This window comes from Rattus norvegicus, chromosome 1 (genome assembly GCF_036323735.1).
Source record: "Rattus norvegicus strain BN/NHsdMcwi chromosome 1, GRCr8, whole genome shotgun sequence".
Taxonomy (NCBI): Eukaryota; Metazoa; Chordata; class Mammalia; order Rodentia; family Muridae; genus Rattus; species Rattus norvegicus.
In genome coordinates, this window is record NC_086019.1 from 191,950,481 (window position 1) to 191,978,457 (window position 27,977).

Below are 27,977 nucleotides of genomic sequence, written 5' to 3' on the forward strand. Positions count from 1 at the left end.
TGTCGGGAGGGCAGGTGAGCTTTTGTTTCTGCCCCCCTTTGGGTTCCCTAGACCTTGGGAGTTAGCCAGGTCACATCCAGTCTCTGGCTGTCTTGGCACTGTAGCAGAAGTGATTCCAAGGCTCTCGCCTATTTGACTTGGCAAGAGTGGGAGTGACTTCGGTGACTTCTGCTCATTGAAAAAATCTTTCTGGGCCCCAGACGATATTAGAGGCCTCCAAAGACTTAGCTTCTGGCCCGACTCTCCCCTTCCTGGCAATCATGGGTTTTAGAGGTAAAGGTCACTATGGGGCAGGCTTTAAGCCACCTGATTCCTGAGCTTGGATGAGGTTAAAAATACTGCCTGCCCTCTGTGGCTGCAAAAAGAAATGCTTGAGGTTATGCAGGGACCTAAGTATCTCAGACAGATAATGGAAAAGTTTTCTTAGGGAGGATCAGGGACTTGGGCAGAAAGCACTGGAGCAGAACTGTGGAACAGAACTTGAGATGAACTTTCAACTGAGAATAACCCTCCCTGCTGTTTAGGACCTAAGGGCTTGCTTGGTGGGATTGGATAGAGGAATCAGATCTTTCTCTTTGCTTTTATTATTATTTTTTTGTTTATGTACTTTTTGAGTTGGGGTCTTGTGCAGCCCAGGCCTGCTTTACACTATCAAGTCAAGGATGACCTTGAAATTCTGACCTTCATCTTGTCCACGAGAGTGCTGGAATTGGTCATCCAGTGCCATGCCTGTTTCATACTGTGCTGAGGGTAGACCCAGACCTTGCATGCTACACAAGCACTCTTCAAGTGAGCTACAGCCCAGCCTTTTCTTGAGATGCTTTCTCTCTATAGCCTTAGCTGGCTTGAAACGACTTCTAGACCAGGCTTGCCTTGAACTTGCTGTGCTCCCTCTGCCTCCGCCTCCTGAGTGCCGAGACAGACCTGTCCTTGATTTCATGTCTCATCCCTGTCACTTCTCTTCTTGAGGCAGGTGTGGTCAATACCATCTCCTGCCTCTCCTGGATAGAGCTGTGCGATTGAGGAAAACAGGAAATTGTATCTGGGGGCCAAATGGAAGGGGGTGGGAAACTACAATGCCTTAAGACACTGAAAATCCTGCCTTCTGCCAGAGCTGTGGGGAGCAGCCACAGTGCAGTGCTTGGAGCATGGGCTTCTTCCTGGAAGCTGATCCTGGGAAGGACTTGTGTCCAAATAATTTGTTAAACTGGGCCTGGGACTTGGGGTACTGTAATGCTCTCAGTTTGTGTGTGTGTGTGTGTGTGTGTGTGTGTGTGTGTGTGTGTGTGTGTGTGTGTGTGTACGTGTACGTGTACACATGTACACATATGAACATGTACTTTCAAAAGGGAGTAGGAGCTGCAGGAAAGGAAAGGAAAGGTCATAGAAGTGGCTGTAATAAGAAGTCCAGACCAGAGCTGGTATAGTATCCCTCAGGTACACATAAGAGAATCAAACTCCATGATAACCAATTCTCTCACTTGACATTCCTTGTTCTGGGATGTGGGGATGGGAGAGTATTTACATTCCTACACTGAAAACTTTAGCCTTTCCAGGTAGAATCAAATTAATACACACTTGTCCTAGTACTAGGGGTGCTTACACAGGACTATCATGAGCTCAAGGCCAACCTAGCCTGCTTGGCAGAACCCTGTCTGAAAAGGCAGTTGTCAAGGAAGAGCCGTATGCTCTAGTTTTTGAAGGTACACACAGGTGATCAATACCGAGAAACAACACAGATAGAGCATCAGAAACAACAAAAAAGATCGGGGCCAGGTGAGATGGCTTAGCAAGTAAAAGCACTTGCCACTAAGTTGTGCCCTTAAGAGTTTATCGCAGGTGGGGTTGGGGATTTAGCTCACTGGTAGAGCGCTTGCTAGGCCCTGGGTTCCGTCCCCAGCTCCGAGAGAGGGAAAAAAAAAAAAAAAAAAAAAAAAAAGAGTTCATCGCAGGAGAGAACTGAGTGAGTCCTGCCAAGTCCTCTGGCCTGTACACATGTAGGTCCATACTTACACAATAATAGTAAGTGTGTATTTACTGTGCCTAGACTAGTCCTTAACCTAGGAAGGACATCTGTAACTGAAGATGTCAGGTGAAGTGTCAAGTGAGGTAGGAGAAGCCTGGGCAAAAGCAGTCACAATCCTGAAAAGGGCTGGAGTGGGAGGTGTCCTTTGGTTGTGTCTTCTCATCCATGGGATGCCAGGCACCTGGTATCATCCTGCTCTGAACTTCTTTACTGCCCAACAGCAAGTAACCAGTTTTTCCTAGTGCCTTCTTTTATTTCTGTATGTGTGTCTACCTGTGGGTTAGTGCTCATTGCTGCAGGTGCCTGTGGAGTCCAGAGGGGTCTAGAGTCCCTCTGGAGCTGGAGTTACAGGCCATAGTGAACTGGTTGGTGTGGGAACAGAGCTAGATCCTCTACAAGATCACTGCATGCTGAGTCATCTATCCAGCTTTCCCCCCAGTGCTACAACACCCAAAAAAGAGTTTATTCTATTCCCAATGCCGTCTCACATAGATACACAATGGTCAGATAGTTCTTGGGCCATAGTTTCTGAGTTCCAACCTCAAGCTGCCTCTCTCTTGAGAACTGTTTTGAAGACTGGTAACCAAATTATGAATCAAAGAACTTTCAGAGACTGTCTATATGACATGTTTACCCAATTCCCACTCCAACTCATACTATGTCATATGCTATTGTAAACATTTTCAGTACATGCTGGGTATGCAAACCATGTGGCCGGAGCCAGTCAGTCTAAACAACAGGGGGTGAGAAAAGGAACTTTATTCCAATAATCCAGCTAATGAGAAACTGGCTTGCAGGCATTATCAGTCCTAAAAAAGCCATCTTGCTGAGAAGTTCAATTGATGGCAACTTGTATAAGGTGATCAATGATTGGTGGCCATTGTCTCGGGTGCACACTGATTCTTAATCACTGCTATTTTTCAATACGAGTATAAAGTTCTTCCAGCAAATGCTTATTCTTTTCATCGATTAGTTTGCCTGTGATGCAGTTCCTAAAAGTAATATGCACTGGGCAGGCTTCTAATGGTGTTAGTGCCCCAGTACAATAATTTACCTGATTATTGGTGGTGGTGGCGGGGTTGGTAGAAAGGTGAAGTTAAACAGCAAATTGGGGGGGGGGGGGGTTGGGGATTTAGCTCAGTGGTAGAGCGCTTGCCTAGCAAGCACAAGGCCCTGGGTTCGCTCCTCAGCTCCGGAAAAACAAAAAACAAACAAAACAAACAAAAAACCCCCAACAAATTGGAGTGTGTCACTCTAATTAATCTACCAGTAAGTTTACCTTGGATGTTATATAGTTTATATAAATCTATGGCTTAACCATGTGTATATATTGTCTAACCTTTACCGAATCTCAGGAAATTGGTCTACTGTACTCAAGAGAAGGGTCACTAAAGATTCTCCAGGCACTGCCAAGATCCATGTTCAATCCCTCCCTGGCTGGAGATGTTCAGCGGTAGTGTTTCCCTAGCTTAATGAAGCTACGGGTGCAATCCATAGCAGTGTGAACATGGTATGGTGACATCCTAACCTCAACATTTGGAAGGTGGAGGTTAGATGAGCACTCAAGGTTCTCCCTGGCCACACTCGGGTTTGAGTTCTTCAGGGGCTACATGAAATTCTTGAGAAAAAAGTTTATTTTGAAGGTAGTTTATTTGGCACACCTGTTCTTTCCCTGTCTCAACTGGTTTTTGTTCTCACCCTAAATGAGAGACGCAGAATAGGTAGCATGTATGTATGAATCTCTGGGTTTTGGCTCCAAGCATCCCATAAAACTTGATACTTGTACTTGAGTACAACTGTAATTCCCAGAAAACTGCCACAAATTCAATGAATTTCAGGGTATCCATTGAAGAGAGCCTTTCCCAAAAAAAAAAAAAAAAAAAAAAAGGAAAAGGCAATACATGGTAGTGCTCGCCTTTAATCCCAGCATTTGGGAACCTAAAGCGGGAGAAGCTAGGTCAGCAAGTTTGTAGGCAGTCTGGACTACGTCACAACAAACTACAAAAAGCGGATTGAGACATGACGAGGCGGTGCACTTTTGAGGACTCAAAAGGCAGAGGTCGGTGGATCTCGAGGCCAGTATGGTCTACATAGCGAGTTCCAAGTCAGTTAAGACTATATAATTAGACCATGTCTTCAAAAAGAAAAAGAAATCAGATTGGGCCAATTTCTAGCAACAACAGCCCCACCGAGTACGCACTACTAAACAAAACCTTGCCACGTCACAACCTCCCCACCTCCAACACTCAAACTATGCCCGCCCCCACTGATCCGGAACTAAAAACGTCTCTCTGCCTGATCGCCAGAATCACTTCCGGCACTGCAATGGCGGCACAGGGAGCAACAGCCGCTGTTGCTGCAACAACTTCAGGAATTGTAGGGGAGGGAGAGCCCGGTCCGGGGGAAAATACATCGGTCGAGGGGCCTGCCCGATCCCCGGGCCGGGTCTCTCCGCCGACTCCGGCGCGTGGCGAACCAGAAGTCACCGTGGAGATCGGAGAAACGTACCTGTGCCGGCGGCCCGACAGCACCTGGCGTGAGGGCGGGGTCCAGGGCCTAGAGGCGGGGTTTAGGGATAGGGCAGGGCCTAGGAATGGGTGCTCCATGGGGCGGAGTTGGGGGGGTTGGGAGTCTTGGGACGAGGGTGGTGATTCAGGTAAGAATATGGAATTCCGGGTGCTGAGGAACCTGCTCTGTAACGGGAGGCTGGAGTCAGAGATTATGCTTGTCTCCTGTAAAGCCATCAAAAAGGTGAACACAGCATTAGCGTATGAACACTCATTCTTGCCCGATTTCAGGCTTCATGTCTTATGCCATGTTTGTTTCTTCGTTGGTGTTTTGTTGGTGGTGTTTATCTTTACATTTCTCTTGTCCACTGCATCGCCAGCAAAGAGCACAGCCCGGTTCATAAAAACACGTGTCCCTTTTACGTATGCTCCTCTTCTTTCCCTCTTCAAAATAAACCACAAGCTATTGTCTTCAAAATAAACTCCAGGGGTTGGGGATTTAGCTCAGTGGTAGAGCACTTGCCTGGGAAGCGCAAGGCCCTGGGTTCGGTCCCCAGCTCCGAAAAAAAGAACCAGAAAAAAAAGTAAATAAACTCCAAGCTCAGATGGCTCAGGAGGTAAAGGTATTTGTCACCAAGTCTGATGATTTGACAATGATTCTTTTTTTTTTTAAGTTTTATTTATTATATATGAGTACACTGTAGCTGTCTTCAGACACACCAGAAGAGGGCATCAGATCTCATTACAGATGGTTGTGAGCCACCATATGGTTGCTGGGATTTGAACTCAGGACCTCAGGAGAACAGTTGATGCTCTTAACCACTGAGCCATCTCTCCAGCCCGAGGCAATGATTCTTACTGGTTGTTCTCGGACATTCATATAAGAGTATCCCCTACTTCCTAGTAAGATAAATGCATGTGATTTAAAAGATAGAATAAATGTTAGTCATGGTAGCATACACCTTTAATCCCAGCCCTGGAAAGGCTCCGTTGGAGGCCATCCTGGTCTGTATAGCAAGTTTCAGAAGAGTCAGGACTACGTAGAGAGACCTTGTCTCAAAAACATAATTAAACTCCTTAAACTTTGATTCATGCCTCAGACCTTTCCAGTTTCTAGGCCCTTCTAGCAAGGGCTTTTGCCAGACCAGGCCTTGCTCTGCTCTCCAAAGACTGCCTTTCTGTGCCTTTTATCACTTGTGCTTGCTGTCACTACCTTTCTCAGGTTTTCCTGGCTAGCTCTTACTCATTTCTTAACTTTATCTCCTGTGGTGATCCCATTCTTGACCCCTTCAGACAAAGTTAATTGCTCGTATGTTCTGGCACTTTTTTTTTTCTCATACCTCAGCCATACTGTTAACATTATCTGCCTTTCTCTGTCCGTGGGGAAACGCTAGAGAGCAAGATCTCTTGTGATTCATTACTGTGTGTGCTTTCTGTGTCCAGCAGTACATAGCAGAGCGCTGGACAATCATTGTTTTCCAGACAGCTCTGCTCCACATCTGTCACTATGCTGAACACTGTAAACTACCTTACCCTTTTAGGTAGATACTATTCTTACTTTCCAGATGAAGGAACTAAGGTTCAGAAAGTCAAATGACAGGGTTACAGTCATTTAGGGAATGTGAAGGAAGAATTATATATAAGCTTAAATCGTTTAATCCCCAGCCAGCTCTCTTGTCCCCCAAAGAACTGAATGACCATATAAAATGAGCACTGACTTTGGAGGTAGCCTTAAACACATCTAACAACCAGGTTCTCTCAGTTTTCAAATCTCTGGTCCTCTGTAAACACCACCGTCACCCCCCAAGAAAAAGTCCTAACCTGGCTCACTGTACAGGTTAAATGGCAGATGTGGACAGATTGTTCTGGAAATTGCCCCTCAAATCCCTCTCCCCTCTTTTTCTTGACAGATTCAGCAGAAGTGATCCAGTCTCGAGTGAATGACCAAGAGGGCCGAGAAGAATTCTATGTTCATTATGTGGGCTGTGAGTGCTTGGGGCCATGGGACCTGGGTGGAAGGAGGAAGGTAGCACGTCAGTCCCTCATGGTCTGTCTTAACAGTTAACAGGCGACTGGACGAATGGGTGGACAAGAACCGACTTGCTCTGACTAAGACAGTGAAGGATGCCGTGCAGAAGAATTCTGAGAAGTACCTGAGTGAGCTGGCGGAGCAGCCTGAGCGCAAGATCACTCGAAACCAAAAACGAAAGCATGATGAGATCAACCATGTACAGAAGGTCCTGGCCCCTTCCCTTCTCCAGGGCCCAGGAGTTCTCTCGGGTCCCTGTAGCAACAAAGCCATAGCAACTCCCACGTAAAATCTGGTAGAGTACTAGGGTGTTTGTCCCTGTTTATTCTTCATATATACAAAACCCAGCTTATAGAGAGAAGAGGGTTGCTCTCTCACAATAAGAAATGGTACAGCTAAGACTGGACCTCAAACTTGAAGTCCAAAGGGAAGGAAAAGAAACCAAATCACATCATTTACTTTCTTATCCAGCACAATGCTGAGTATTCTAAGATCTCATCAAATCCTCCTTGACGTTTTAGCACCACAGGGACAATTACTTCTTTTTGTTTATGAGGAAGTAGGCTCAGAGAAGTTAACATGGGAAAGTTGAACAGCTGGTTAAAGGGAGGGCAGGAGTTAGGCCAAACGTTCTTGGCTTGTAAGCCAGTGTGTTAGCTTTAATCCACTTAATCCCCTCTCCATGGCTGTTGTAGAGCAGCCTTTTGCTGAGCATCTTAATTCACAGAGGGAGCACAGGTAGGTTTAGAAATCTTGCCAGGCCCTAACCATGGTTTTGATACATGCTACAAAGGTATCCAAACTCAGCATTCTTTACAAAACAATGTGTGTGTGTTTCAAAATATTTACTATGTGTGTGTATATGCATATGTTTGTGTGCTCACAAGTGTGTATACATAATATGTGGGGAGGGGGTATGTGTGCCATGGTTTGAGAATGTGGAGATCATAGAGCAGCTCAGGTCTCTAGGATTGCGTGGCAAGCCCCAGGATCCACCAAGCCATGACAGTAGCCCCTTTTGTTTTTGTGCAACTCTCATATAATCAGGCTGGCCTCAAACTTCCACATAGCCGAGGCTGATTTGAACTCCTCATCCCCCTGTGCCTTCTTGCCAAGGGTCATCCTCGGACTGCAGGAAGCATCAAGCCTGGCTGTCTGGTGTCTTGAGACTGTAGCCCAGGATGGCCCTGACCTCTCTTCAAGTCAGACTGCTCCTGGGGATTATGTTCCTCACACTCTGAACCCTCTTTTCTTTTTCCCTCCCTCCCCCCTTCCCTCTTTCTGTTTTGGAAACTCAGCAGATTTATTAGAATTTAAAAGAAAAAAACCCCAAGGCAGGTGGGCTGTCAAGTTTAGGGGAAGAATCATGCTGTTTAAAATGGCCCGGAAGGGGTTGGGGATTTAGCTCAGTGGTAGAGGCCCTGGGTTCGGTCCCCAGCTCCGGAAAAAAAGAACCTAAATAAATAAAAGAACCTAAATAAATAAATAAATAAATAAATAAATAAATAAATAAAAAAAAATGGTCCGGAAGTCAGATACATGGTGGACAGTCAGCCACTGTCAGGAGTAAAGTTTTAGAGAAAGGAGTAAGGAAGCCCAAATTGTTTTGGGTTTTTTTTGGGGGGTGGGGTGGAGAAGTGCTAAGGAAAATATGCTTAGAGAAGAGAGAGAGGAATAATTCAGAAATGGGACAGACCCTCACTCCTCCATTGACTTACAAGCTAAGGCACTGCAGTAGTCATGAGCCGCTGTGTAATTGTGTGCTTCCTTGCAAGCTCTTAGCAAACACAGTGTGGCGATGCTTCTCTCTGGACACTGTGTTACCAGGCTGGAAATTTGTTTTGGTGTGTTATATAGAACATTGACATTTGGTAAAAGCTTTTTAGATTTACATGTGTGAGTGTTGCCTGCATGTATGCATGTGTATCCAGTGCCCACAGAGTTCAGAAGACGGTATTGGATTCCCTGAGATTGGAGTTAAAAATGGTTGTGATTACCATGGGGCCGGTGGGTGCTGGGAACAGAGCTCAGGTCTTCCACAGAAGCAGCAAACACCAGCCATTTCTCCATCCCTTTAAAATGTTTGTAGGGTAAGTATTGTTTTGAGGCAGTTTTGTTTGACTTGTAGTCCATGCATGCATATATACACAGACGTTTCAACTGGCTACAGTGCCAGCATGTTTTAGTAAGAACTGTTTTCGACCCCCTAAACTAGAAAGGCTTTCCAGTTCTAGAAAGGCTCTCCAGTTCTAGGGCAGCACTGTCTAGTGAACTGTTTTAAGTGTTCTGTGACCTGTTGCTAGTCAAGACAGTAGTTCCTCTGCCTCTTCAGTACTAGTCTGTACATGTCCAGTTTGACTAGAATTTCTTTTTAATTGTCATGAATTTGAGATGAAATAGCATTTGCAGTTAATGGCTGTTGTCTTGAACAGGTTTAAAATGCTGTTCTCTGACTTGAATAGAATGACTCTCAGTCAGCAGGTAGACCAGGGTGGGCTGAATATTGATGGATGAGGGATTCAACTCTCAGCAAGGGTTGATAGTTATTGGAGACTTTTGTTGGTTAATTGGTTGGTTGGCTCTTATTTTGTGTGAGATGTGGCCTCAAACTTGGTTTATAGCCAAAGATTACCTTGACCTGGTTCCCTTGCCTCTACCTCTAAAGTGCTGGCATGCAGGTGTGTACCACCATGCCCTGTTCTAATTAATGTTTAATTCTAAATAAATTACATTGAAGAAAAATAGTGGTTTTGTAGTTCTTTAATATATTCACAGAAAAGAATTTTGATTTTTGAACATTGAGAAATGCAGTTTAGAGACTCCTGAAGAGAATAGTCTTTGTTTCTTGACTTTGTTGGAATTGGGCCCACCCAGGGCTACTCTGTCATACCAGTTCTGTGAACCTGGGCAAGATGCTTTTTTTTTATTTATTTTTTTTTTAGGATTTACTCATTTAATGTATGAGTGCTCTATCTCCATGTACACCTGCAGGCCAGAAGAGGGCACCAGATCCCATTACAGATGGTCGTGAGCCACCATGTAGTTGCTGGGAATTGAACTCAGGATCTTTGAAAGAGCAGATGGTGCTCTTAACAGCTGAGCATCTCTCCAGCCCCAAGACTTTGCTTCTTTGTGCCTCAGTTTCCTCTTTTGTATCACTCTTTGTTTCAAAGACTCATTATGAAGGCAAAATGAAATATTTATACTGTGTTTGGTCGTTAGAATGGCAGCCAGCAGGTCCCCATGGGCTAGTGACCTCGTTCCTTACTGTAGGTTTACTACTCTGTAACATTGGAATAATTCTCTGTCAAGGCCAGGTATAATGGTATATCTCTGTAGTCACAGCATGGGGACCCGAGGTAAAAGTGCTTGGTAGACTGAGGTAGGAATTTCCTATAAGCTTGGAGTTAAGGCAGACTCCAGACCACGGTGATATACACAGGGAGACCCTGTCTCAAAAACAACATCATTAACAACTCAGCACACACACACGAAGAAGTGAATCGAGTCAGACATCCTGGAGGATGCTTGGGAAGGATGTTGGGCCTTGAAGGACAGGAAAGAGCAAGATAATTACACATGGTAGTTGACAGAGCTCTGCCGTCACTGCGGAGAGCTGGCCTGTGCACCGAAGCATGGAGAGGAGGAGGTGGAAGCAGTGCCTGTGGAAGGTTGGGGCTGGAAGAAAGGTCCTAGTAGCCATGCATTTGAGGGGCTGAGGTGGAGCGAGAGTCTAAGGAACCCTACTCAGTTGTCCAGACCTAAGTGGCAGTGATTGAGAGTGGGTCAGAGAAAAGACCATAGAGACAACCATAGAGAAGAGAGTCGCCATCCCCTCTGCTGGCCATTGGTTAGGTCAGCTACCAGAATGAGAAGTTTTAAGAGCGAGTCAGCCAGTGATGTGCAATGATGGTTAAGAGAGGGCCGAGGAGGAAGAGGAACCTAGGTCCTTTCTGTCCACCTACTGCCTGACATCCATGAGAATTCGGGAACCTCAAGGAACATATTGAGAAGTTGCTGAAGTCTAGTGTTAGGGAGGGAGACCCAAGCTAGCAGCAGGCCCTCCCCTGACATGGAAAATGAGATCTGTTATTTCAGCTGACCCAGTGTACAGCTGCAGTTCTTTCTTGGGGTGGGGAGCTTGTTCTTCAAGACAGGGTTTCTCTGTGTAGCCCTGATTGTTCTGGAACTCTGTGTAGCCCAGACTGGCCCCAAACTCACAGAGGTCTGCCTGCCTCTACCTCCAGAGTGCTGGGATTAAAGGCCTGTGCCACCATTATTACTGTTACTGTGCTTACTTTCTTTACTATCATTGTGAGATCTAGAAGGCAGGAGATAACCACTGAATCCTAGGATGGGAAGGGACAGTTTAACTATGTCTGTTCAACTCTGTGTACTTCTTGCCCCAGACCTATGCAGAGATGGACCCCACCACAGCAGCCTTGGAAAAGGAGCATGAGGCGGTAAGAATAAGCAGGTCTGGGGAGCAGATGGGCTACTCTCTGTCCTTTCTCTTGTTCCTAATGAACTCTGAGCTGTGCCCTGTCCCCTACTCTCCTTATCTGCAGATCACCAAAGTGAAGTATGTAGACAAGATCCACATTGGCAACTACGAAATTGATGCCTGGTATTTCTCACCTTTCCCGGAGGACTATGGGAAGCAGCCCAAGCTTTGGCTCTGCGAGTACTGCCTCAAGTACATGAAGTTCGAGAAGAGCTACCGCTTCCACCTGGTGAGGCTGGGCCTGCAGCAGAGGTAGTCACTCTCCTGGGGCAACAGGGATGAGTCCAGAGGAACTGGGGGAAAAATACCCAAGGAACTGCTAGAGCCCTAGATTACTATGGGTGTGGTGGCATTTCCTGTAATCCTAGTGCCTAGCAGATGGACAGGAAGGTCAGAAGTTCAAGGCCATCCTCAGCTACATAGTCCAAGGTTGGCATAGTCTTTGGAGAGATGGCTCAGGGATTAAGAACGTTGTATGCTCTTGCAGAGGACCCAAGTTCAGTTCCCAGTATCCATCAGGCACCTGTAACTCAAGCTCCAGGAGGTCTAAAGCCCTCCTCTGGCCTCTGCTGGAATTTGTATTTATAAACATATGAGTATACATATGTACAAACATACATATATACTATATACATATTGCTAAAAATAAAATTTTTGTTTGTTCGTAGACTGACCTCTGACCTCAAACTCACAGAGAGCCACCTGCCTCTGCCTCTGGAGTGCTGGGATTAAAGGAGTGCGCCACCATGCCCAGCTAAAAAACATTTCTTTTAAAAAGAAAAGATGGAGGGCTGGAGAGATGGCTCAGCAGTCAGGACCACTGGCTGCTCTTCCAGAGGTCCTGAGTTCAATTCCCAGCACCCACATTGACTCACAACTGTCTGTGACCCCAGTTGAAGGGGATCCAACATCCTCATGTAGACAGACACATAGGCAGAAAACTCTGATGTACATAAAATGAACAAATTAACTTAAAAAAAGAAGGAAGGGAAACAGGCAGGTGGGATCTCTGATTTCAAGGCCAGCCTGGTGTACACAGAGTAACCCTGTCTCAAAACACAAACAAGCAACAGAAGCAAACAAACAAGAAATAAGAAAGGAGGGAAAGAAGAAAGAAAAAGGGAAGAGAACTCTCTCTGCTCCCGGATGACTGACCAGCTTACTGCCTTTCTCAGTACAAAATGGAGACCAAATTATTCCAGATCCTTGCCCTTTGGTAAGGCCTGGTGTTGGGCTCCTCAGTACAGAAAGAGGCCACCATAGCTCCTGAGAAATGGTGTCAGCCTGTAGGAGAAGTGCCAGGAAGGGGGTGCTTTTCACTAGCATGGCAGGATACCTCCCAAAGCTGGACCTGAGGTGAACGAATGACTAAGGGTTAGGAAAATGCTTGAACGAGTTAGTAGCTTCTTTGTGCCCACTAGGAAATGGAGCTTATTCTACTGATGAGGAAACCAGGGTCCCTAGATATAAGGTGTTGAACATAGGTCCTGCAGAGGGCAAAGCTTAGAGGAGCGACTCTGCCGTGCTGGTGAGTGAAAGCCACCAGGCAGGAACCCAAAGGCCTGAAGTGTGTCCTTCCCGATCCCCAGGGCCAGTGCCAGTGGCGGCAGCCCCCAGGGAAGGAGATCTATCGAAAGAGCAACATCTCTGTGTATGAAGTGGATGGCAAAGACCATAAGGTGAGCTTGTAGCCCAGGGCTTGTGGGAAACTCTAGCCATCTTCTGCATAGTTCTTCTCGACATCCCTCAGTGAATATCTATATCTGCTCTTGGCCAAGTGAGATCTCATGGCCCTTGGAGCTTGGCCTGTGTTGATACATAGTGAACACAACTGTGTGCTATACTACCTCAGGCCCGGTCTCCCAGCTGCTTCTGGGGTCTCCTCTTCTGACAAGGGTGGTTCTGTTTGAGTAGTTCTGGAGCCTGGAGACAGTCTTTCCTGAGCGTGCTCTTGAAACAGCTTCCTCTTTCTGTGTGACCCAAAGATACTTGCCTGGAAGTAGAGATTTCCTTTCTGCTCTGAAGCCGCTGTCTGAGTTCCTACTTCTCACAGGAATGGCCCTACTGGGAGCAGGGACAGGCTTTGAGGCCTGCTTTGCCCCTGCCTGCTGGGTCTGAGAGCTTTAGCAAGTATTTGAGTCTTCCCTGAAGGTCCATGTAGTACAAGATGAAGAGGGCAGGCCTCTCAGAGCACCATGTCACTTCCTGGCTGGCCTCAGTCAAGTTACCTAACCTTGTTTTGTTCCTCGTTCCGCATCCATAAGACGAGTCATAATTATTTACGTCATCTGTTTACACAAATGAGACCACAAATGTCAGGTATGTAGCACGTGCCTAGCATCTAGTAGACTGTTAGTAAACACGGCCTTTGTTGTCTTTGGTGACCTTTGGAGCTCAGGTGGCCCTGTGCTAGGGGAATCCCTACAGAGCCTGGTTCTTACCAGCTACTCTGGCTTCCTTTAGCATGAACTTTAGGATGACAGAAGGGGCTCCCACTCGAAACTGGGGGTGTTTACCAGCTCCACCTTCCGCCAACTTTGAAGCCAGTCCTGGAGCCAGCCGCCTAAGTCATATCAGACCAGCAGTGCTGGGCTCAGTCTTAGATTGGATAAGAGAGCTGAAGTGAGGAGGTATCAAAAACCAGGCATCGGGGTTGGAGATTTAGCTCAGTGGTAGAGCGCTTGCCTAGCAAGCACAAGGCCCTGGGTTCGGTCCCCAGCTCCAGAAAAAAAGAAAAAAGAAAAAACAAACAAACAAAAAACAGGCATCCTCTGTGTGGTGACTCACACCTCTAATCCTAGCACCTAGGAGGCTGAGGAAGGGAATTGCTGCAAATTTGAGGCCAATCTGGGCGATAGATTGTTTAAACCCTAAGTGGGAAGGGCTGGGTGTGGTAGCACACGCCTTTAATCCCAATACCTGGTGGATCTTAGAGTTCAAAGCCAGTCTAGTCTACAGTTCTAGGCCATCTACAGTTCTAGGTGATAGTAAGGCCCTTTCTCAGAAATAAAAATAAGTGGGGATTTAGCTCAGTGGTAGAGCGCTTGCCTAGCAAGCGCAAGGCCCTGGGTTCGGTCCCCAGCTCCAAAAAAAAAAAAAAAAGAAAAAAAAAAAGAAATAAAAATAAGTGAAAAAAAGTAAACAAGCTCCAAACCCCTTTAAATCTGTATTAAGAAGCGAACTACAATGCTGGCCCTGGCAGGCCCGTGTCTGCGTCAGTTAGACTGAGGCCAGCAAACGTGTCTAGCTGCAGACAGCTCAGGCCTCTCCAGTTGGCAGTTGGCAGCGTCAGCTCAGCAGCTTTGTCCTGACTGCTTCCGGCTCACCTGTGAGTGACATCCTGGGTCCCTGAGTTTGTGCCCTGGCATTCACCAGCCTTGGAACCTAAGCCATTTTTCCTTCTGAAACACAAGATAATGTTTGTAAAGATTGAAGCTCGTTACGCATGTAAAGCCCTACCCTGAATTTGGCCCTGAAAAGTGGCAGGATGGCTCAACAGGTAAAAGATGTGAGCCCAGTAGTTTATCCTGAACCCAACATGGAGGGAAAGAACCAACACCCAGAAGTCGCTCTCTGACCTCCACATGTGTGCCACGATGTATGTGTCCTTTCCCCACTAACAAAATTTAATATTTTAATTTAAAAGTGTCAGATAGTTAGGTATGATGACCTTTAATCCTTGAACTCAGGAGACAAAGACAGGCAGATCACTTTGTGTTTGAGGCCAGTCTGATCTGCAAAATAAATTCCAAGCTAGCCATGTCTATACAGTGAAACCCTGGATAGGTAGGAAAGTAGGTAGGAAGGTGGGTGGGTGGATGGATGGATGGATGGATGGATGGATGGATAGAAGATGGTATGGACATTGAGACCCTATCTCAAACAAATAATAAAAAGGGAAGCCGTGGTCAGTCCAGCCCCCCTGTTCCTGTTAATGCCAGCAGACTTCACTTTGTGCCTCCTGTGCACCTCACTGACTAGATGACTCCGTTGTGCTTTAAATTCTGTGTTCTGAGAAGGGGTCTGCCCCCTTTGCCTGACTCTGGCCCCTCTGTGCAGCCTGGTACTTGAGAGCTACAGAGTAGCTGCCGTGGTCTCTGTACGTTGTCTACTTACCCTGTCTCTACCTTTTATCCCTAGATATATTGTCAGAACCTGTGTTTGCTGGCCAAGCTTTTCCTGGACCACAAGACCTTGTATTTTGATGTGGAGCCCTTTGTCTTTTACATTTTGACAGAAGTAGATAGGCAAGGGGCTCACATTGTTGGCTACTTTTCTAAGGTACTAGACTGGTGAGCCCGGGAAGAGGGTGTTATTAACTAGAATGGGGGCTAGCACTCCCAAAGGACCTGAATACCCCATACTCTACAGGAGAAGGAATCCCCTGATGGAAACAACGTGGCCTGCATCCTGACCCTGCCTCCCTACCAGCGGCGTGGCTATGGGAAGTTTCTCATTGCCTTCAGTGAGTAGCTGCTGCAGCCTAGGGTGTGATACTGTAGTTGGGGATGCTGAGAGCTGGACTGGGAAGAGGCTGGATCCTTAAGATTCTTTCTGCCACCGTCAGGTTATGAGCTTTCTAAGCTTGAGAGTACTGTAGGCTCCCCAGAGAAGCCACTGAGTGACCTGGGCAAACTCAGTTACAGAAGCTACTGGTCATGGGTCTTGCTGGAGATCCTTCGAGACTTCCGGGGCACATTGTCTATCAAAGATCTTAGGTAAGAGCCTTGGTTTCTACCAGGTCCAGAATACACTGTCCCATTAGGGACCTTATGAAAGATCTCTTGGAACCCTACAGGAAGGGGATCCCCTAAGATCCGTTACTTCTCTCATCCCCTTGCTGGTTCCATGTGCTTGAATCCTTTTCTACAGCCAGATGACCAGCATCACCCAGAATGACATCATCAGCACCCTGCAGTCCCTCAACATGGTCAAGTACTGGAAGGGCCAGCATGTGATCTGTGTCACACCTAAGCTAGTAGAAGAACATCTCAAAAGTGCCCAGTATAAGAAGCCACCTATCACAGGTGTGTGGAGTGCTGCTACTGTGTGTGTGTGTGTGTGTGTGTGTTTAGTGGAGTGTATGTACATAGTGTGTTTTGGCAGGGTAGAATAAGAACCAAGGCCTCTTTTTTTTTTTTTTTTTTTTTTTTTGGGCTCCTCAAGATCCAAACCAGTTGAACCAGTTTCTAGGACAGCAGCCTAGAGGTGGTTACTCATTCCTGGGATCCCCTCCCCCCAGGTCCAAAGCTCCCTTTTGTTCTCATCCCGTGAAGGTGAAACCTGGCCTGGGCCCAGAGGGGCAGCCAGGTGTAAGCAGACTTGGCCCAGAGGTCCTGCTGACCTCTCATTCCTCTTTCCTCCCACAGTGGACTCTGTCTGCCTCAAGTGGGCACCCCCGAAGCACAAACAAGTCAAGCTCTCCAAGAAGTGAATGGCCTGTGCCCTTCTTTGGATCTGTGTTTCCTGGCCTCTAACCTGTAAATATGTGTACAGACCTGTTTTGTGTCATTTATTAATAAAGCAAATTCTGCTGGTGTGCTGGACTTCGGAGGCAGGAAGAAGTGCTGAAGGGTGATATTCTTCATTTCATTTCACATCCAGCCAGTTGTGTTAAAAACATTTCCTCCTTCCTCCTTTTACTCCTCACCCTGACCCCAGCCCCAGCCAGCTCCGGTGGGGGCTCAGTCCTCCGGAGTCCAGGAGATTAAGGCTGCTGTCTTCCCTGTCAGAAAGACAGGCAAAGCCCTGGAGGCAGGAAGAGGACGAAGTGAAGGGCTCATCAGGCAGGGTGGGTCGGCCCTGAAGCCAGCCTTCTGCAGCAGTCAGCTAGGCAGCTGCTGTGTGCTAAATACAGGTTGAAGTGAGGCTTCTGGGAGCTCCATAGGAGCCTAACCAATAAACTGCAGATAATAGAGAAAGGTGGCTAGAGTCCTGGTCCATTCCACAGGCTGTAAACTTCTTGGCCCTAGATTAAATTATAATCCCAAGGAGCAAATGCAGAAGAGTGGGCTCAAAGATCAAGTCGGCGTGCTGACCCCCTGAACAGGCACATGTCCTTGGGCGTGCTGTGGTCGTGGAAGCATGGTCAACTTTGAGGATTAAGTAGCTTAATGTTCAAGCCAAAGGGAGAAGAGGCCCAGGGTCAGACTCAGTGGCAGGAAAAGTATGGGCCTTGACAATTTCTGGGCTGCGGCTAAGTTGAAGACAGGATGATGGTTGCAGAGGTGGCCGTCCGGCTGGGACTCCTGAGTCTGGGGAACCGCGCGAGGCTGGAGCTCTGCCACGTGGTGGTGGATCCAGGAAGCGTAGGTAGAAGTCAGAGTATATACTCCAGGCCGGTTGGGGGCGCCACACGCATCACCCCAACTCACAATGCCTGCCAAATACCAGAGGCCGTCTATGGGACAAGAGAGTGGGCCTCCAGAGTCACCCTATGGAAAAAAAAGAGCTCTATCAGGACAGACCTCTGGCTAACAACCATCCATGCCAGCGCCACTCAACCCTCCACCTCTCGGGGCACACTTGTCTCTGTTACCTGGCAAGCATCCTTGCCTCCCTTAACATAGCCAGCGCACAGCATGTCCTGCTGGATAGTGTGGGGTTCTTCAGGCACTGCATTAATGTTGTACAGGCAGCTACAGGTTTCACGGCTGATGAGTGGTACCTCAAGCTGCTGCAGAGGCCTAGGGGTCTGGAGGCTCACTGTGGGGACAAAATGTGCTTACTCATGGTCCCCAAACTCAGCCTCCCTTCCTTGACCTCTGTACCCAGGGTCCCACCTCACCTGAAGGAGCCACATGACCCCATCCTGTGACAGTACAGTGGAGGCCATTGGGAAAGGAGGCATTGGCTGCAGGGAGGCAGATGGGTCTGATGTAGCGGGAGAAGGTGACAGGGCTGCTGAGGCGGATGAGCGCGATGTCACCCTGGGAGCCCTCCTCACGGTAGCTCGAGTGGGAGATGATCTGAGCTACTGTGTGGACCACGATGTCATTGCTGAAGGAGTCCAGCTGGTGGGCCCCCAGCTTTACCTCATACTCTTCCTTGCTGTGTTCTCTACGGGGAGAGAGGCAAAGAGTGGGACCTGAGGGACCTCTCCTGTCCCCTGACCCCTGACCCTTATGTTGTCCTCACTCAGATCCTGATCTCAAGCAGCCTGCTTTTACCCCATGCCCTCCCTCGTCACCTTTACCTCTGATTGGCTTCTTCCTTTCTTTTTGAAACAGACCCTCACTATGTATCTTGAGCTGGCCTAGAATTCTCTACACCAACCAGGCTGGCCTTGAACTCACAGAGATCAACCTGCCTCTGCCTACCTCTGGAGTGATCCATGACATACTTGTTTCTGTTGAGACCGAGTAATGTATTCCAGGCTGGCCTTAAATTTACTATGCAGTGCCTATGGATGACCTTGAACTCCTGGTCCTGCCCCCCCCCCAAGTACTGGGATTTCAGGCTTGTGTCACCCAAACCCCGTTTCCAACCCCGTTTCCAACCCACTTTTGACCCTCCCTCTGCCCCTCCACGGAGGATTTGGTACCTGGGGAAGCAGTGAGCAGCTGACACCACCCATTGATTTGACACGAGAGACCCACCACAAACGTGGACGCCATTGTAGGTGATGCTGACCTGCCAGGGCCATTGACCAGGCTTCGCACTGCCACCACCTGTGATGCGTGGCTGGATGACTGCACCACAGGAAGCTGCTCAGGGAAAGGGGAAGGTGAAGTCAGGCCCTACTGCGGCCCCCACAGCAGTCCTTAGCCCTGACACACTGACACCCTGAGACCTGGAAGTTCGTTCCAACTCAGCTGTGTCCCCCAACCCCGGCTCAGCAGCTGTGAGGCCAGTGCCCTGTACTATCTTATTCAAGTGTCACAGCAGCCCCTTTCCCTCTTAAGCCTTCTTGGTTGGTTTCTAGCCAGTCTACTCGTTACACGTCTGAATATATAAACCACAAATCTGGCCAAATCAGCCTTGCGAAATCTCCCATGGCTCCACACTGACCTTAAGATACATCCCAGGGACAGGAGTGGGAAGGCCTCTTGCAAAGGCCTGCATTTGGTTCCCAGCAATCACAGGACAGCTCACAATCCTAACTATAGTTCCAGGAGATCTGATACCTTTTTCTGACCTCCAAAGGCATCAGGCATTCATATGATGCACTTCATACAGGCAAAATTTTCAATTTTAAAGAATTAAAAAAAAAAACATTCCAGATACATATGGCACTATCCTCTGACTACCACGAGGCACACTTCCTGTCACATACGTTGGGCCATTCTCTCCTCACCTCTGGACCTTTGTTAATCACAGTCACTCTATTCTGCATGCCTTTCCTGCCTTTCTCCACTAGGCTTGAGAGCCATCCAAGCACAGCCCCTCCACAGCCTGTTCCGATGGAGCCAGCTAAGTCACAGGTGTCCTCAGCTTCCTCCAGTGTCCAGGCTGACACCTGTTCTCATGCCTATGACTGTTCCAACTGCACCAACCCGAGCGTTACCTAGAGACACACCTGTTTCCACCCTATCCCCGATTTGCTGGGCACACAAGTACTATGAACTGTGTTGAACTGAAGCGAAATTGGATTTCTCAGGTTTCGGACCTGCCGCCGCACCCCTCCCCAGCCCTCCCCCACCTTCCAAGCTAGCAGTTAGCAGAGAAAACACCTGGCTAGACTCTTCCTTCTTTCCCTCGCAATCACAACAATGGCTACTACTAAAGAGGCGTGTGTAGGACCCAAGGGGCTTTCACTTCCCAATCTCCCGGTCCTCCCTACAGCCCTAGAAGGACAGAACTGACAGCTTTTCAGGGCACAGAAACAGAGCTTAGAAAGATGAGGAGACGAGGCCACTAAAGAGTTTAAACCAGTCTGTACTCTGGGCTGTTCTGTGTAGTTTCCCTCAGAGCCACCTCACGTACCCACACTGAGAGTCAGGCTTTGATTATGCCCTCGGACAACTCAGTGCTTCTCTTTACCTCAGTCTCCTCATAAAACAAGAGCCAAGGTTCCAATTACCCAGAGCTGTCGGGACACTAGGTGAGCAAGCTCAGTTTGGTGACAAGTGCTCCTACAACCCGCCAGGGGACCCTGAGCCGCTGTGCCCTCCCTTCCCCAACTCCCGCACTAAGCCTTACCTTCAGTCCCATCAGCTCCTGGAGGGAAAGAAAGAGAGAGGAAGGAGTTGGCTAGGAGGCCTGCTTTGAATCCCCAGACCCCTTCGTGCCAACTGCTTTCCCAGAGGGCGACTCCTTGTTTAGGAGATGAACGGAAGAAGGGGGTAAATGGTAGAAACACAGATTCATGAAATCAGGATGAAGCTGTGTTCCAACCATCCCTCCCCACTGATCCATACTTACCGATTCTTGACTGGAGCAATCCAATAAGGAGCAGAACAAACAGGGCTTCCAGCTGCCCAAGTCCCAGGCCCACCCTTAGGGCCATGGCCCCGGACAAGGGCCCCCCTGAAGGAGACTCTAGGTAGAAAGGGATGGAATTGAAGGCTGGTTTGGAAGTCAGGATCTAGGTGTGGGCTCAGAAGTGAAGAATCCCAGGATCTAGGCTGGGAAGGTTGAAGCAGGCTTCTCGGCAGGAAATGGACACAGGGTATAGAAGACGGGACACGCCTTTGGTCTCTGTAGTGACCAGTGTGGCCCTGTTCAGCACAGACCTCTCCAGGCACTTCGGCAGGAATCAACTACCTGTGGGCTCCTCCCTCAGCCACGCCCTCCTCTCGGAAAGCAGGCTTTTTTTTTTTTTTTTTTTTTTTTTTCCTGCTTCTGACCTCTGTGGTTCTTTCATGGCTCCTTTCGCAGTGGGGGAGCTTTTGGTAAAGGAAAATTGATCCTGGCCAGTCAGAGAGCAGTCGGAGGCAGGACTGGAAACCCTAAGGGCCAGCCAACTGTCCCAAGTCTTTCTGGTCTCTCAACTATTACCCTGCTACTCCTATGCCCCTCTTCTCCCCAACCTGGCCTGCTCTGGACTCTATTAATGTCGGGCCACAGCTGCTGCTCACCCTTTCCCTTCCCTCCTCAGGCCAGGTATCTAAGACTAGGACAGGGGGGAATGCTCCAGGCCAGGGTCCTTCCTGGCAGGCCCTCTGTGAAGCTTGCAGCCTTCCTGCAGGTGTTGAGCATGTCTGGCTGTTGACAATCATCCAACAAGTATTTGCCAAGTGCCTACTTGTGCTCCCGGGTGCACAAGTGGCAGACTGTGACATCCATGACCTCCTTGAGATGACGATGAAGTAGGGATGTCAGACATGAATCAAATAACAAAAGGCAATCATTGAATCATTTCAGATTAGGAGCTGTGATGGACACAGTTAGTGGGACTTCAACAGCACGCAGCGGCTGGAGAGATCGTGGAAGAAGAGCACAGGGAAACAAATCCTAAGAGGGCATGGAAAGATGCTGACAAAACCAAGCTGGCAAGTCAGGCCGGGTGTGGTGGAGCATGCCTTTAAAGCCAGTTGCCCTTCCTCCCACTAAGGCAGAAGCGGGCAGATTTTTGTGAGTTTGGAGCCAGCCTGGTCTACCTAGCAAGTTCTAGGATAGCCAAGGCTACATAGAGAAACCCTTCTCTTAAAAAAGAAAAAAAAAAGGGGGGGGGGGAGAAAGACAAAGCTGGGGTGTTGTAAAGTAGGTAGGGAAAGGGTTGGGGAGGTAGCACAGTGGTAAAGCAACTGCTGTGCTAGCATAAAAACCCAGGCTGAGGTCCCTTGTAACCCTGGGACAGTCCTGGGCGGGGGACAGCAGACCGGGGAGCTCTGCTGGCCAGCCAGTCCAGGTGAAACAGCAAGGTCCAGATGAAGTGAGACCCTGTCTAAAGACAGGGTGGAGGGCAGCAGCCTCAGAATTTGCTTGTGTGGGTGCATGCATGTGTACACACAAGTAACAGGAGCACAGAAGGAGTTCATGGAAAGGTGGCCCATGTGACTGCAGTCAGTGGGTACAGATATGGGTTAGGCTTAAGCTTGAGGAGAAATTGACCCTTACTTCCTCTACTGTCTTCTAGAAGCCTAGGCATCTCAATTCCAGCCCAGCCCAGCCCAGTGTTGGAGAATTCCTGGAGGGGCTGAATGGGAGAGGTAGACTTCGGAGGGAGGGGCAAGACTTTGGGAGTCACATGAGGTGTGCTCAGGAAAGGAGGCAGGTTCAGTGTGGGGTATAGAGAGCAGGTGGACGTGTGCATTTCCTTGAGGGTCTGGAGAATATCCACTGCGGTACCTAACAGTGAAGGAAAAGCCTTTAACAACATCTACCCTGCTCAGTCTCCCAGGGCTGCCTTCCAGTTTACTCTAGGTCTCCCATCCCTATCCTCTGCCTGCATAATAGACTGTGACCCCACCCCCACCCCAACTCTAGCCTTCTGTTTACCCACCAAGACTTCCGCTTGTTCAAACCTCGCTGCTCCTCTGACCGCCGCCGCCGCCGCCGCCGCCGTTTCTTGATCCATAGTCAAGGAGTATTTATCCCACAGGGAGCGCTTGGTGAACTTATTATTTTAGGCTCCCGTTGTCTGCTTTGCCAGGTAGTGAGTAATATGGACTGAATTAACTGTGGGTGGTAGGCACAGAGGTGGGGTTTGCATCTAAGTGGCCCAGATCCTGGGGGCACTGATTAGGAGTGCAAGAAGGAGTCTCTTAAAGGGTGCAGACGTTCTTGTGTTTGCGCATGTATGTTATACATTAGAGTACATATTTGGGGCTAGCTTTCGCATCCTAAGGCGTCCTAGTCTGGTACACGCAGACCCAGGGCTGAGGTATGCTGCAGGTGCTGGGGACACTAATTCCAATGAAGAGGTGACACACAACCAGCTGTCCACCTAACCTCCCCCGCCCAGAGGCAGGAATGAGGGAACAGCTGCCACGTTATAGGGGACACATTTCCCGGGATCCCAAGGCCTGACTCACCAGGAGGGTAGAGCCCTATCCTTGGGGCTTTCCCCTTAGCTCTGAGGTGTTCAGCACCTCTGTAGCCTAAGAGATACCACAAAGCCACGTGTCTGTATTTACATCTTTATTGTCTGTTCCTCCTCCACCCCCAAGGATTCTTAGATTCAAAGTAGCCAGCACTGAGGTCCAATTATCTGTAAGCTAATGCAGTATGGGTGGAAGAGGCCCTATCCAGGCCTGGGAGCTGGCTGGTTGGGCCACATTCCAACCCTGATGGGTGGTATGAAGAGAAGCCAGGCTCTCAGCGAGGGATCAGTAGAGCCAGTAGGAGGGGCAGAGCAGCAACCTTAGGGGAGCTTGCAGATCCTGCCAAGTCTTGGGGACACGGGTCACTGCCTTCAGGAGACCAGTAGGAGGAGCCACCGAGATGAAGAAAATGGGCTTCTCCCACTGTTTGCGATATCCAGGTTGCTTCAGGGCCAATGGCTGCAAACAGCTCCCGGCTACCTCGAACAGCCATGCCCACGAGAACCCAAGGGCCTCCCTCAGTCTGGCACAGGAGGGGAGGTGCTGAGGTCATCTGCAGAATTGGAGCCAAATGAGTGTTACCCTTCCATCTGGCTCTCTTACCTTCCCTAAGGTCAGGTCACAAAGCACTGCATATCTCACCCTTAGGAATCCTGGGTCCTGGTCTAAGGTCTAGCTCAGAAATAATACTTGTTCCTATCTGGAACCCAATACCAAGAGATTCCAATTCTATCCAAATTGGGTCTAGTTGCCCAGAACTACCTTTCGCCTCCCTGGTCCAAGATCCCTGGGACCCTGCACCTCACATCTATCCTCTTGCTCTTCAGTATAGAAGACACAGAAGGTTCCAGGAGTCAGAGCGCCCTGATAGAGGCAGTGACAGAGTCGTGGTGTCAAGATGGAGACAGCAGCAGCTACAGGAACTAAAGAGGAGAGAAAGCTGTCAAAGGTTCTGGCCTGAGGTTATTCCTTATTCCTATGACCCAGGGGCTCTCACCTCTGTTCTGTGGGTCCTTCCAGCCCAGAACCCAGCAGCTGGCCCCTGGGGGAACACCCTCTGGGTGTAGGCAGATGGGAAGAGCTGATGGGGAGGGCTCCACCCGAGAATTCAGCTCCAGCAGGGCCAGGGGGGGTCTAAGTCCAGAATGCCGAGGAAGACGGATGCTGACGACAGACCGAGATACCTGGTGGCCCTGAGGGAGGGAGCTGACCCCTGCCAGGCCCAGATATACGTCAATGTAAGGCACTGTTGAGGAGCCCAGCCTGTGAGGATAGGAACCAACCAGTGTCAGAGCCAGCATCCTGGCTTACATCGTAGGTGGTGAAGTACTTCCCAGCAGAAGACAGACAGAAATGGTCTCCAGGACGACCCACCAACTGCTCTGTGATTCCTCTCTCTCCTGCGTTTTCAAATCTAACCAAACCAAAGCATCCCAACAAAAACACCCTCAGCACTGGATTCCCTGTGCTATGTGAGCCCACACGTGATGCTGTCCTACTACTGAAAGAATCCTTCATCTATCACCTAATTTTCCTCACCTTGCCTCCTTGCTAGGAGAGACCCACCTGAGAATACAGTGAGTGGCTGCTAGCACCCAGCCTGGGGCCACCAGAATCCCTGTGCAGACTCTATCACCAGTCACATGCACCTCCGTCAGCCAGGGCCACAGCACACCAGCTGGAGTGGATTGTGGCCTCAGGCCACAGGCTGGAGAGAGGAGGTAGGTAGCCATGTCAGTGATCCCAAAGCCAGCCCCTGGAAATCGAGCCAGGAACTAAGAATTACCAGGAACTCCTGAAGCCTCACAGACCCCTACTCACCACCATGCTCAGTGTGTGGGGGACATGTCTGTTTCTCAGTCTCCTCTCCTTCAGGGCCCCAGTCCCAGGTTAGCTGGTCCTCCAGGTAAGCTCCCTGAGTCACATGACTGATCCATAGCCCATGAGTCTGCATTGGGGAAAAGGCTCGGGGTCGGAGACAACCATTTGAGAGGGTTCTGTATCCAGCCAGGAACCACGTCCCCTCCTCACGACACAGAAGGCTCCAACCAGAATCTTTCTGCAGCAAAACAGTATTATTATTTGTATGAGTGCAGGCTGCAGGCCTATAGATCCTAGGCTTCCTGGACTTTCCTGGGATCTTGATTCTCCTTTCCTGCATGAATCCTTTAAGCCAAGTTTCAACACTGATTTGTGTAAAGCTCCAGCCTTCACTTGGCAAGCCCAAATACCTTCTCCCCTAACTCCCTCCCCCCATTTATTTTCAAGACAGGGTTTTTCTGTGTAGCCCTGGCTGTCCTCAAATTCTGAGATCACCCTCTGCCTCCTGAGTTTTAGGATTAAAGAAGCAGTGCACTTGGTTTCAACCCTCTCTTAAAACTGACAAGCTCAGGTTGAGGAGATGGCTTAGTCGGTAAAGCACTTGGTTTACAAGGATCCGGGCTTGGATCCCAATATCGTATTTTTAAAAAGAAGGAAGAAGCTGGGCATAGTGGTGCACATTCAAGAGGATCTCTGAATTTGTTCAAGGCCAGCCTGGTTTTCAAAAAGCTTTTTAAATTTTTAAAATTTTATGTATTTTATTTTATGTGCATTGGTGTTTTGCCTGCATGAATGCCTATGTGAGGGTGTTAGATATTGGAGTTACAGACAGTTGTGAGCTCCCCATGTACGTGCTGGGAATTGAACTGAAGAGTAATCGGTGCACTTAACCAGTGAGCCATTCCTCCAGCCCCTAAACAGTGAGTTCTAAGACAGCTATGGATACAAAGAGAAAGCCTGTCTCGGGGGAGAAAAAAAAGAAAGAAAGAAATGGAAAAAAAAAAGAAGAAGAATAGAAATAATAGTTCTGGCACCACGCGGAGCCCAAAACGCCCCGCCCCATCTTAGCTCCTCCCGCCTCCAGCTGGGTCCTGGTCAGGACCGGATTTCCGCAGCGAGTTCCTGCCGCTCACCCAGCAAGCACCCGCCTCTTCCTCCTCCTGGTAGGCGGGGCAAAGCAAGTGCGGCGGGTCTCCTGGCGGCGGCACGGACTCCCCCTGGCGGCCGTACAGGCAGTGACACCACCAGCTGTTCAACAGCTGCGCCTCCAGCTGCGCGCTGGAGCGTGGTGCAGGTTCTGAAAGAGCGGCCAGGGGTTGCTTAGGCCGCGTGGTTTCCGCTCCGCCCACTCCGCCCAGTGTGCGCCCCCGCACGGTCTCGCGCACCCCCGTGTCCCCAGCGAGCTAGGCGGCAGCGGCTCCCGGGCAGAAAATAGTGTTCGCGGTGGGGCAGGCACACAGCACTCGGAGCCGCAGTCAGGTTCACGCGCGTCCTCAGCTGCAGTAGCGCCAGGTCTGAAGCGAAGTTCCTGGAAGCGTTCTCGTGCGCCACGAGGCGCACGACCCTCTTCTCCTCCGGACGCGAGGGCAGCAGCACCCGCCAGGTCTCGAAATCGTGGAGAGAGCTGTCAGAGGTGCGAGGTTGCTGGATGGGGAAGCTGAGGAGCGTGCACATTCCGCATACTCGATGCAAACCTAGTTTTCCAGGCTTAGACTGCATCTCCCGGTTGGAATACTATGTCCAACGCTGGAACCCTGCCCCTACTCTGTTATTTTGGTTCCCGAGTTCTGGACCGAACCACCTACCCCGCCCTCGTCAGATTCCCTGGCTTTGTTTGGGTTCTATATTTCCCAAGACTTCACACTACAAACTAGGTACAACTCCCACCCCAGAGGAAGGGCTGAGCCAGTCTTTCAGGCTGATGCGGGAAAGGAGAAAGAGTGCCTGATGTATGGATTCTCACGCACTCACTCACTCCAGAAAGCAGCTGGCGGGTGCCAAGACCCAGCTGTCAGACACCAGAGCTCCATAGCAGGGTGTGGAGCCTGGCACCATCACCTGGGCCTCCCAGGGCCAGGTCCCGGGCCTCGTAGCCTTCCCGCACTCTAAGAGATGAGAGGCCTGGGTCAGAAGGGCTGCAGAAATCCTTAACCCTGCAGCCTCCACCCCAATTCGTATCCACCCAGCCCGGCTCAGCTCAGGGTCAGTGCACCTGGTTGGGCAAAGGTACAGTTTTCTTCTCTGGGCTCCCAGGGTTCTGACGGGGGCTTCTGGAGCTGGCTGGGAAAGGCAGGCCCAGGTTCTGAACCCATCACGTGTTCCCGAATCCATGACTCATAGTGAGCCACTGCAGTGAAGACCCCAGGGCGGTTCCTCCGTCCACAGCCAAAGCCAAAGCTGGTGATTCCCGCCAGGAACCATCGGCCGCCATCCTCACAGACCAACGGTCCCCCAGAGTCACCCTAATGATAGATGACTCAAGTCAGAGGTTAGTTCAAAAATTCCCACCCCGTTTCAGCCTAACATACAGCCAGCCACCTTCTAGAAACCTTCCGTAGCTATCTTCACCTCTGTGTTAGCTACAACTCAATTAGAAGAAAGCCTGGTAAAGCCAAAGCCAACCGAGAGCATCCAGTCAAGGCACCAATGGCTGCTCAAGAGAATCCCGCCAGTCTCATTCGGAGCTGAATGAGTCTTGTAAATAGGTCACCCCCAAACTGTCCCTGATTTCTAAGGTTTGTGAATTGCAGCTTCCAAAGTTTAGTTTTGGGCTGGGTTTGACTCCAGGGTCTCATAAATGCCGACCTCTGCCCCTTTAAAAAGTATATTGAGGGGGTTGGGGATTTAGCTCAGTAGCAGAGCGCTTAAGCGCAAGGCCCTGGATTTGGTCCCCAGCTCCGAAAAAAAGAAAAAAAAAGTATATTGAGGAAGCCTGGAGGTGGTGTTGTACACTTTTAATCCTAGCACTCGGGAGGAAGTAGACAGATCTCTGAGGTCAAGGCCAACTTGAACTACAAAGTGAATTCCAGTTCAGTTTCGAAAATAAATGAATAAATGAATTAATAAGTAAGTAAATAAATCAAGTACTGAGGGGCATTGCTCACCTGGGAAAATGCTTGCCTTGCAAATTTAAAGACCCAAGTTCCAACTCCGTAACCCATGT

General features: G+C 49.2%; 3 protein-coding genes across 15 annotated transcripts in view; 1 reads left to right on the top strand and 2 right to left on the bottom strand.

Annotated features, from left to right (window-relative positions):
* The first annotated feature begins 4,346 nt into the window (after nt 1–4,346).
* On the top strand, nt 4,347–16,627 carry Kat8 (lysine acetyltransferase 8). 2 transcript variants are annotated; one of them, NM_001017378.1, is made up of 11 exons: nt 4,347–4,562; nt 6,444–6,518; nt 6,595–6,770; nt 10,972–11,025; nt 11,131–11,295; nt 12,656–12,745; nt 15,207–15,347; nt 15,438–15,531; nt 15,634–15,784; nt 15,939–16,093; nt 16,436–16,627. In NM_001017378.1, the coding sequence occupies exons 1-11, from the start codon at nt 4,352–4,354 to the stop codon at nt 16,498–16,500; spliced, it is 1,377 nt and encodes a 458-aa protein (NP_001017378.1). In that variant the 5' UTR covers nt 4,347–4,351; the 3' UTR covers nt 16,501–16,627. The 2 variants fall into 2 exon arrangements, with proteins under 2 accessions (NP_001017378.1, XP_038936795.1); XM_039080867.2 differs by lacking the exon at nt 4,347–4,562 and adding an exon at nt 4,641–4,777.
* Nucleotides 16,221–20,791, bottom strand: Prss8 (serine protease 8). Of its 4 annotated transcripts, none has more exon segments than NM_138836.1 (6): nt 16,221–17,500; nt 17,605–17,771; nt 17,854–18,125; nt 18,610–18,772; nt 20,208–20,225; nt 20,430–20,737. In NM_138836.1, coding segments are annotated over 6 exon segments (1,029 nt in total). In that variant the 5' UTR covers nt 20,515–20,737; the 3' UTR covers nt 16,221–17,176.
* A 2,284-nt stretch (nt 20,792–23,075) lies between these two features.
* Prss36 (serine protease 36) overlaps nt 23,076–27,977 on the bottom strand; it is a 28,676-nt gene continuing 23,774 nt past the window's right edge. For 2 of the 9 annotated variants that reach the window (XM_039086715.2, XM_039086711.2), the window contains exons 6-14: nt 27,027–27,276; nt 26,790–26,919; nt 26,200–26,438; nt 25,948–26,111; nt 24,815–25,052; nt 24,560–24,701; nt 23,991–24,256; nt 23,756–23,916; nt 23,076–23,546 (exon numbers count right to left, since the gene is read on the bottom strand). In XM_039086715.2, coding sequence (XP_038942643.1) covers nt 23,268–23,546; nt 23,756–23,916; nt 23,991–24,256; nt 24,560–24,701; nt 24,815–25,052; nt 25,948–26,111; nt 26,200–26,438; nt 26,790–26,919; nt 27,027–27,276 — 1,869 coding nt within the window. In that variant the 3' untranslated portion in view covers nt 23,076–23,267. Of the gene's footprint in view, nt 23,547–23,755; nt 23,917–23,990; nt 24,257–24,559; nt 24,702–24,814; nt 25,053–25,943; nt 26,112–26,199; nt 26,472–26,789; nt 26,920–27,026; nt 27,277–27,977 lie in introns of all 9 variants that reach the window. The other 7 variants (XM_063270442.1, XM_039086728.2, XM_039086718.2 and 4 more) reach the window with 6 other exon arrangements.

What these genes read in the sequence shown, in the direction of transcription:
- Kat8 (NM_001017378.1), top strand. Translation starts at nt 4,352, where the DNA reads ATGGCGGCACAGGGAGCAACAGCCGCTGTTGCTGCAACAACTTCAGGA. An exon ending in GCGGCCCGACAGCACCTGGC is followed by an intron (nt 4,563 to 6,443) that starts GTGAGGGCGGGG and finishes TTTTCTTGACAG; the next exon opens with ATTCAGCAGAAGTGATCCAG. An exon ending in TGGAAAAGGAGCATGAGGCG is followed by an intron (nt 11,026 to 11,130) that starts GTAAGAATAAGC and finishes CCTTATCTGCAG; the next exon opens with ATCACCAAAGTGAAGTATGT.
- Prss8 (XM_063278818.1), bottom strand. Translation starts at nt 20,514, where the DNA reads ATGGCCCTAAGGGTGGGCCTGGGACTTGGGCAGCTGGAAGCCCTGTTT. An exon ending in ATTGCTCCAGTCAAGAATCG is followed by an intron (nt 20,322 to 20,429) that starts GTAAGTATGGAT and finishes CTCCTAAACAAG; the next exon opens with GAGTCGCCCTCTGGGAAAGC. An exon ending in GGGTCATGTGGCTCCTTCAG is followed by an intron (nt 17,772 to 17,853) that starts GTGAGGTGGGAC and finishes TTGTCCCCACAG; the next exon opens with TGAGCCTCCAGACCCCTAGG.